The sequence below is a fragment of the Blennius ocellaris genome (assembly GCF_963422515.1).
Source record: "Blennius ocellaris genome assembly, chromosome: 17".
Lineage (NCBI taxonomy): Eukaryota > Metazoa > Chordata > Actinopteri > Blenniiformes > Blenniidae > Blennius > Blennius ocellaris.
Window position 1 is genome coordinate 2,252,247 of NC_137666.1, and position 9,953 is coordinate 2,262,199.

Genomic DNA, 9,953 nt, shown 5'->3' on the forward strand with positions numbered 1-9,953 from the left:
TGAACATTGATTCTGAACACAAGTCATAAAAAAAAAAAAAAATGGTGTTCAACCTTTTAAAACCCTCATTTCCCTTCAGCGGTTAAACAACTTCATGAGTTTTTGCCAACGATGGCGTCATCCAGTTGTTTTCGCTTTGCAAGAAAACAGCATCGCCACTTGTTTTCCGATGGCGTCGCCACTTAACAGCGTGTGAAGCCTGTTGTGTGTGTGAAGGCTTGATGAGTTTGCCGCCCTCCCTCGTGCACGTTCCCTGACGTCACACTCGTTTTTTGTTGTTTTCAGTTGCCAACGTTAGACGTAAACTTAAAGTCCTAGTGAAATGTAAAACACTACTTTGCAAAAAACGATAATTGTGGTACTACTTCTAAGGTTCCTCCGACTCTGCCCCACCACTGTTGTCACATAACAAAGTTATTTGAATTTTGAATCTCCAGCCGAGGAAGTCGGGGGAATCCTTCTTCTTCGTGGGCGTGACGTCACGAGTTGTGCAGATCTCGATCGGTTGTGTTTATATCGGCTTGTTTCCCTCTTAAATATCCAAGTTTTTACAGTGTTTTGAAGTTATAGTCGGCGTTTTATGAGCCTTGATGAAAGATTGAGCCTGGAAGAGACTGAGAGAGGAGAAAAGGAGCACGGGCGGCGGGAGCCGCTAGCTTGCGCGGCGAGCAGGTAGCGGGAGCCGCTAGCTCGGGCGACTAGTAGACAATCAAGTAATACCTGGACTCATCTTCGGTGATTCCGCGCAGTCGGAAAAGCTCTTGGACGTGTTCGATCCAGGAAGCCGGTCGTTCTGCCAAAAGTCAGGACGCCTCAAAGCCTCAATGGTGAAAACTGGCGGCTGCTGAGGTCAAGGTCAAGGTCAAGGTCAAATTTATTTATATAGCACATTTACAAACAGCAGCCACTGCCCCAAAGTGCTGTACAGATCCATACAATAAAACAATACACATTTAATACAAATAGAAAAATAAAATCAACATGAGAGGCTTCGTCCTCCATTCGTCCTCGTCTCCTCGCTGAGGCGAGGAGACGAGGACGAATGGAGGACGAAGCGTCTTCTGCTTCCTCAAACATGTTCCAGACGGGGTCACCGATGGCAGAACGACCTTCTGTGTCTTCTTCATCAATCACTGGGTTTGAAATGACGATGATGATGAAATATGGTTAAATTCAGCCTCTTCGTGGTCAAAACTCTGATCCTCCATAATGTAAACACAACTTGGGCGTGTGCACAACTCGTGATGTCACACATAGCGCTGTTTATCGGCTATTTTCTCGCAGATTGCCGTGTTTTAGCATTTTACCCTTCGGCCAGTTAGCATAAAAAGGATCCTAGAATCGACAGCCAGAGTGTTTTGGAGGTCGAGTTTTCATTTCACTGGGACTTTAATTCCATCCGCGGCTGTGACTCGGCGCTGAACGGAGCACGTTTTGACCCCCGCCTCCCTCCTGCAGGGACTCTTTCTTCCTCAGTATGAAAAAAAATACCAAACTCCTCTCCCAGGTCTGTTGATGCTAATTGATTCAACAGAAACGTACCTCCGGACTTGAAATGTCAGCGAAGCCGGTCGACTGATAAGAGGAATACGGCGATTCTAACGTTGCGTCGTGATTTGAGGAGGACAACGCAGACCCGACCGGCGACTCGTCGGCGGTCGGAAGCCAAAGCCGACCTCACGTGAGGGCTGACCGACGACGGAACCGGCAGACGGGACGACTGGACTGCGTGACCACCAACTGACTGGCCCACTGATACGCCCGCCGGCTGATTTGCCCGCATTCCTCGGCGGATGCCAGCAGAGCACAGTCTGACCCAGCGTGATAATCCCCTCGCTGCCAGGACCCCTAATCAGTTCTCCTCCAGACCTAAAACCTCTCACACACACACACACACACACACACACACACACACACACACACACACACACACACACGCTGAAGGAATGTATGTTCGCTCGGCGCACAAACACATACGCCGCGACGCCAAGAAGGATCATCAGTCTTACAAGACCTCTAACGTTTCCTGAAAAAAAAAAAAAGCGAGAGACGTGCTGGATGAGATAAGTTAACTTTGGCTGGCGCGTCGTTCCCCAGTCGTCAGGGAAATGTAACTGGGTTTTTTTTTGTGAGAAAAGAGCCTTAAATTACCAAAAAAAAAAACCCACTGAGAGGTACTTGGAGGCTGTGGATAGAAAAGACAAATTTAAACAAACACACAAAGGGGGATTTTATTGAGGGGAATCAGCGAGTCCACATTGCCAGATGCTGTCATCACCGAAAGGAAACGACGTCGGTTCAGCGAGTTGAACTGTAACGCTAAATCATTAAAAGATACCGCCACTCTTCTTCTACTCTGGCCCGACAGGCCGCGCCGATGATTCCCGGGTTTTCATAGTAATACTTAGCAGGTAATGAGAGCTGCAGATCTGAAACCTTTATGCAGGATTTGCTTCTTGAAATCGCCTTGGAGCTGTTTATGCAACAGCGTTTTGGAGTTTTTGCGTTTTGGTTTCGGAACGGTTTTGTAATTAGAGTCCCAAGTCCCAGGAGGATATGGACTGGGAGTCATCTGGGGGCCGCCATTGTTATTGTCCATCTCCTCCATGCATGTGCAGAAGAGCTGTTTACTACAACTGCACTGCACAAGAAGTTTTTTTTGGTCAGTGATTCCCAAGCTTCTTTTTTTTTGACGCCCCTCTGGATTCCAAAAGTCTGTGCTAAAACGTTTCGGTAAAGCCAAACGAGTCATTTTCACATGTTTGGTCGAGAATCGTAAAGCTCCATTGACTTGGTGTGGATTTAAACTGGACCTTAATGAGTTGGGGAAATGTTGCTTCTGGCCAATATGTGGGTTTTTGGAAAAGCCAAAAGTAAACAACAAGAAAAAAAATGCAGCTAATGCGCCAAGGTTTCATTATGAATATCTGGAAATGTGGACTTTGAAATGAGCTAATACCTTTAGAACCTCTCTGACGTTTGAAATAAAAATGAATCCACCTGTATGTTGCTACGTCACCTGGCTGGAAAAGCTGATTCTCTTGGGTCGCTTCGAAAGGTCGTCCACTCTTCGTGCCAGCCACGTCGCATTACGTCACTCAAAAATGAAGAATAGTGTTATTCTCATGCTTTCCATTGCTGTGCCGCAGTGTCGTCCCTGATGCACACTGCCGTGTCCCTCTGGTTCAGTACAGTAGCTCTGTATTCTCAATTCGTCACAGATTTTGAGTAAATGGGAGGTTATTGCTCATACTGTTTGAAATCAGATCTCCTTCCGTTCTCGATTGGAGGAAATATTCAACAACTACAGATCACAGAATGACGCCAAGATGCACTCATTCATTTTAATTGAGTGAGAGAAAAAAAAGTATTTAGGGGCTAATTTACACGGCAACAATTTCACGTGAAAATCGAAACGTTCGTCGCATTTTGTGCAATGGTGCTCCAACTCACTGAAAATGCAACTTTTTGAAAATGACCCCCATTGTGGAACTTCTTTCTAAAATGCTCCAGCTCTATCGCCACGGAGACGACAAACGGTGCTGCCGTTCACGCGCACCACAGCCATTGGAACTTTTTCTGAGACGAAAATGCCCCCCAAAAATATTGCGTTTGCTTACGGCCGTCGTGCGCAGGCGCAACTTTTCAGAACCGCCGGTACCTGCGACACTCACCCGGACGGGGCAACGCGTACACCGTCTGGTTAAGACACGGCGTGTTATTGTTCTCGTGAAGACCCCGGTGTCACGGAACGGCGAACAGCTCCCGCTGACCGGGCTCAAATCACCATGGCAACGTGTCACGCTGCCACAATAAAACCCTTCAAGACAAGACGACTCCCGCCAGAGTGAATCACAAGTCATCTGCGGCCTCGGAGTCCAGAGCAGTGACTTCATTAGCAAATGCCAGATGTTTACACGAATATCGTCGAGTGCTTAAAAATAGCCGCCTCGTGAAAAGGCGCCACAGATCCGCATCGAGGGGAGTTCATACCACTTAGTCAGCGCGGCGCCGAAGATGGCACCGAGCGCTACGCTGTTAAAGCACGTCCGTAACATGTGATACCCATCCAGCGTTATCTGGAATGAGCCCGGGGCTAAAGGGGGGGGGGGGGGGGGCTTTAAATCATCAACGTAAAACGCTCCTTAACAAGTTGTCGTTACTCTGAAGATGAATAGATACTCGTATATCATCGGACGGCATAGTTGCTCACTGACGGAGACTGGGGAGAATCAGCAGGGGGTCAAGACGACGCGACTGGAGGCCAAAGTAGTCGTTTTTACACTCCGACCGTGAGAAAGCTTTACAGTTAAGGAGAAGTCGGCAGCTGAACCGATCTCCTATTTTCACATCGGCAATAGATCAAACTGGTAGGAACAACAGCCTCCCACACTGCAGTTCACCTGAACTTTACAGAACACTTAGTGTCTTTCCACTTTTTTTCTAGCTCTGCAGTGGACATTCCACTGTATTTTGCACCAGAAGGCTTCATTAAAATTGGCTTTATGTTGAGATCCTCGCCATTTTCCACAGTAATTGTTTGGTTTTGCAAAGCATTTTCATTACGTTTACTCTGCACCACAACAAAGACAAACGTTTAAGGTTTACAGTTAAAGGTTATTTATTCCGACACTGTCTTACCGGCCAAGCCCTCTCAAGACGACCTTTCTTCATTTTGATGCTTTAGAATTGTTAATTTTCCAAAATCCGAAGTGCAGATTAGTGATATTATATGCAATTTGAACTCTCCAAATGTAAGAGTCCTTCAAAGGAATACAAAGCATTGCAGTTGTGATATGATGTTCTAATCTTTTAATGATTCTCATGACTTAAAAGCAGAGCTTTCAGTTTCTCAAATATTTTCCTTTGCGTTCAGGTATTCCGACCTGCATTTGGTGGCTTTTTGTTGTTTTTTTGTTTTCCCCAATAGGTTCTTTCCAAAACTGTTTAACTATGATTAAAACTCATCGTGGCTCTAGATTTTCCCATATTTTTAAATATCTACTTTATGCCATAAGTTGAGAGCAAGTGGAGATCACAGTGTTGCCTTCCAGAATAATATATACCAAGAAAATATACAGTGGCTTCAAATATTAAGTTCTTGTCTTTCTTGTCTTTCTTGTCTTTGTCAACCGCTCCAAAGGTTCACGCTTCTTCCGTCGCCTTTCCGTTGGGGGTACTCGGGACAATTTTGAGGAGCCGTCTGCTGATTGGTCAATTATTTACGACATACGCGTAATATTTTAATATGTCGGCCGTTTGAATCCTCTGTTAGTATATTCAGCTTTGCACTTTTACTTATTTATTTTGTTGTTGTTGGGACTCTTGGAACCAACACAGAAGTTGCAGCCGCAGCTCTGTGGCCACAAAAAAAAAAAAATAGAAAAAGAAGTTAACAACTAGCGCAAAGCAGAGGATGTAAACAACAACAACAACAACAACAACAACGCGCAACAGATTTGGGTCTGGGTACGTGTTGTCGTACCGCTAGAAACAGGGCGTCGGTGAAGAGCATGAACAGAATGAAGAGGCAGGTTTGTAGAGGGATTCTTGGAGGAGATATACTGCATGTTATACATGGGGATGCATCAGGATGAGTACAAGTACTAAGCTCTAGCAAGTTGCCGATTCCGAGTCCCGATACAAGTACTTAAAGCCTGATTCATAATTACATACGCAAGCTTTGTGCATGAATCAGGCAGCATTGACAAGCGTGAGTACTATGTGCAGTATCGGTATTGGTATCGGTACTGTTATCGGTGCATCTCTTGTACATTCCCATGAGAAACTTTTAAGTTAAGTTAAGCAAACAGACCTTAACGACAGCGGCTATTGTTACCTCGCCAGTTCATGGTGTATAAAGGCCGTTATGAGGTTAGCGGGTGAGACGGTGGTTTCCTAACCCTGAAAGATCGCCGTGTGGTCGACACACTGTCACCTTTTTCCCAGGGTAGCTAGCTCATGGTTACACACACACACACACACACACACACACACACAGTTCATAAGATGTGTGAACTGTGTGGATCTCAGTAGGTGAAATTAAAAAGGTAAAGAATCACAATATATGAGGAGTTTTTTTTTCAGTTTATTTCATTAGGGAGTACAGATAATATGAAGGAACCCAAAGTAACACATAAAGGGCAAAACCAAAATGTAGCTCACTGAGGACATCCAGTGGATGAAAGCAGAACTGGCTCATTCCTCTACTCTTGTCAAGTTAAAGAAAGTCTTCAGTTGGCCATTTCCTCGTCTCCTCTGGATCTGATCATCTGTGATTTATTCAAGTTGCCACAGATGTGTGTCTCCCCCCCCCCCCCCCCCCCCCCCCCATTCATCCCATGCAGGTGCTCCTGTACCTATTATTGAGGTTTCCCACACACAAGGCTTTATGATTAAAATCAACAGTGTCGATATGTTGATGTTACCAAACATTTAGTTGAGCTTAAACTTTACTTCAAGTCTTTCAGTCTGTCTTGAACAAAGAGGATTAATTTTAGTTTATGAAATGCACTCATGTTTGTAAATCTCCACAACAGCATCCTTTCCTTTGGTTATAAAAAAAATCTTAATTATTATTAACTGCAGCTTGGTCTGTATACAACTTTGGCGCTTTGATTCTGTGTTCATAACAAAAGTAGATCCAACACGCAGGAAAGACGAGTCTGTGAAAAGGATTCAGCTTGAACTCATTTGTAACCTGGAGTCATTTCCCCCCACATCTGTTTTGAACTCTACTGTTTGTACTTTATGAAAAGGAAAATGTTGTTTTTAGTGATATTAATGACAATTTAGTTTAAAAAAAAAACTATTTTTTTAAGTTAACTTTATTTCCTGTTTGTTTTGTGTGGAGCAATGCTTGAAGGAACTTCCCTCTGGAATTATTAAAGTTATTCTATTCTATTTTACAACCACCATGTGATTCAGAGTTTACAGTTTAATAATAATAAATATTATTATCACATGTTTTCAAAAAGACATTTGCTTAACGTGGCTAACTAAGGCTTAATAGGCAGCTGGTTCTTTTTAACTGGTTATGATAACGCAAACATTTCAGTGGTTTCATTTTAGCAGTTTAATCGGTGAAAGGATTAGTGTGAGTTGTTTATCCGAGCTGTTTTCGTTTGACATGAATATTTGACATTTGTCTATGACCTTTATCACTAGATGGCATCTTTGTCTGTCAACCCTCTTTAACCACAACAAAGCCGAGAAATCTGCTGCATAGACATTTTTGGATTATATATTTTTTTGGGTCTCTCACCTGCTGAGCATGTTGTGTGGGAAGACTTTGACCTGAAGTTCAAAGTACAAACACAACTTCTCCCTTCACTGTCAAAAAAAAATCAGTATGTGTACAGTATTGTGCATAAAACATGAAGTTGTCAGTATAGTAAGAAATCATTTGCCATAGTAGGGTGATTATGGCTGAAAATGACTTGAATATTCTAAGAAATTGCAGATATATGATCTCAATATCTTGTGATAGTTATGACAATGTTAAACGTGATTATTTTAATGCATAGATTGTCAATTTACAATCAATATAAATCGGGAGAATAGTAAAAATGTGCAATATATCTTGTGTAGCCTCGTCACATGTTAGGATACATCATTAATATGAACCGAAATGAACATTTCGTAGTTTTTATTCAGTGACGTGTCAATGTGAAGAAACAGAACAACCACAATGCACAGGTAAAACTAAACATTATAAATGAACACAACAAAATGTAAAATGTGTATTCGGGAAATATATGCACAGAAATACAAGTAAACTAAAGGAACAAAGGGCTTTGTTGACTTTGGCACATCAAAGACAAAGTAAAACGCCTCCAGTCTCTCTGCTTTCGCATTATGGAACAAATCTGGCCCCGTTGCACGATGTTGAACGTCATTTTCATGTGAAAACTCTTGTAATTACAGTAAAAACCATTAACCAACAAGGAAGAAAAAAATGAAATCAGTGGACATTCAGATTTAACCATTAAATATGATATCACCTGTGGAGAATTTAGGTGGAATCAGCAATTTGAGTGTAAAATACTGCCCCCCCCAAAAAATCTAAACTTTCCTTTTGCTTCTGCTTCAAGACATTTGAGAGAGCTGGCTTGTGTTTTCTGCTCAAAGTGGAGATTACAACTGGATTTCACTGACAGTGCACCATAACATTTCAACATAGAGGCCAAACGTTAAGGAAACATAACTGAAAACAACAAAGCCAACAACTGCTTTACTTCAAAAACACTGCTTGAAAAAAAAAAAAAAACAATCCTGCGCACAAAACATCAACATCACACACATAAGCTTTTGTACATTTCCAGCAAGTCACGTGGCGATTGCAACTTGACGACATTATTGAATATTGCAGGTTAAACTCACAGGAAGCAGCCCTGGTAGGTGTGAAGGGCTCATTCGGTAATTTTTCAAAATAAACGTTACTGGTCCTCGACGACCAAATTCTGATTAACGCTACACACTTCAAGCTTAAAAAGGAAGAGATTGGCCGCTACGTATTTCACCGACGCGTCACGCACTGAAGGACGACATGTTTGAAGCCTCCGACGACTTGTATCCCGAGACACAAACGTCGGACGTCCGGCGAGACGACCGGGCGGAGGACATGTACCTCTTGCTGAGGCACCAGATGTCCACCACGATCTGCCTGAAGTGGCTCCGGAACTTCACCCCGACGAAGGCGTACAGGACGGGGTTGAGGCAGCAGTGGAGGAACGCCACGCTCCGGGAAATGGCCAGGACGTGCAGCTTGAGCTGCTCCGCCTCGCAGCTCCTCCTCTTGAAAAGGGAGAGCGTGTGGGCGAGCAGCGCCACGTTGTACGGCAGGTGGCAGACGACGAAGACGCCGACGACCGCCAGCACCACGCGGATGGCCTTGTGCCGCTGGCTGCTCTGCGCCCTCAGCAGGGTGCACATGATGCTGGAGTAGCAGAACACCATGACGCACAGCGGCACCAGGAAGCCGACGGCCATCTGGCAGCTGGGCACCAGCACCTTCACCAGCCTCGCCGTCTCCTTCCGGCTGAACGACATCTGGCACAGGACGGCGACGGCGTCGGACCCCGGCTCTCGCTCCTCGAAGCGTTCGGTGTAGACGAACGTGGGCAGGGTCAGCGCCACGGCGGAGAGCCACACCGCCGCGCAGATGAGTCGGCTGTAGGCGAGGATGCGCGAGCGGGCGCCGAAGGAGCGGCGGGCCAGGACGATGGCGACGTACCGATCGCCGCTGATGCACGCCAGCAGCAGCATGCCGCTGTAGAGGTTGACGCTGTAGGCCGAGCCGAGCACCTTGCAGGCCACGGGGCCCATCGCCCAGTCGTGCTGCTCGTTGTATATGATGAACGGCAGGGACGCCACGAACATCAGGTCGGCCACCGCCACGTTGAAGAGGTAGACGTCCGTCATGGTCTTCTTCCTCTTGTAGAATATGTAGGTGATCATGACCAGGGCGTTGCCGATCAGGCCGAAGGCGCAGATGAAGGAGTGGATGTAGGTCTGGGTGATGACCTCCACCGGGTTGAGGTCCAGGACGCAGAGGTCGTCATCCGTGTCAAAGTAATCTGTAGTAGGACCATAATCCGAAGTCACCGGCTCCATCGTTTGTTTTTTTTAATCTGGAGAAATAAAATGAGAAGGAAGGTGATGGGTCTTTCGTGAAAGGTCAGTAGAAAAGTTGTGAATCAGAATCAGAATCAGAATTTCTTTATTGTCATCGTAACAGGTACAACGAAAATGAATCGGCACAGATTGTAAATCTGTAAAAGTCACAGTGCAAAAGTCGAATTTGGCCACGTTCAGTTTATCGTGTGTGAAATTTCCAAGCATATTTTTTTTTTGCTTCGTTTTTACGATATCTGTAGCCGAAATGGGTATAGACTGAACTCAAGGTTTATTATTTCCTATCCCTTAAAAACCCGTATTGTCACCCAGGACAC

The 9,953-nt window shown here is 44.9% G+C and overlaps 1 protein-coding gene across 1 annotated transcript; it reads right to left on the minus strand.

Moving 5' to 3' along the window:
* Window positions 1–8,529: 8,529 nt before the first annotated feature.
* Window positions 8,530–9,615, minus strand: ccr6b (chemokine (C-C motif) receptor 6b; the record flags this gene model as incomplete). Its single annotated transcript, XM_080512586.1, has 1 exon — window positions 8,530–9,615. One exon carries the CDS (start codon window positions 9,613–9,615, stop codon window positions 8,530–8,532), a length of 1,086 nt encoding a protein of 361 aa, XP_080368712.1.
* Between the last annotated feature and the right edge of the window lie 338 nt (window positions 9,616–9,953).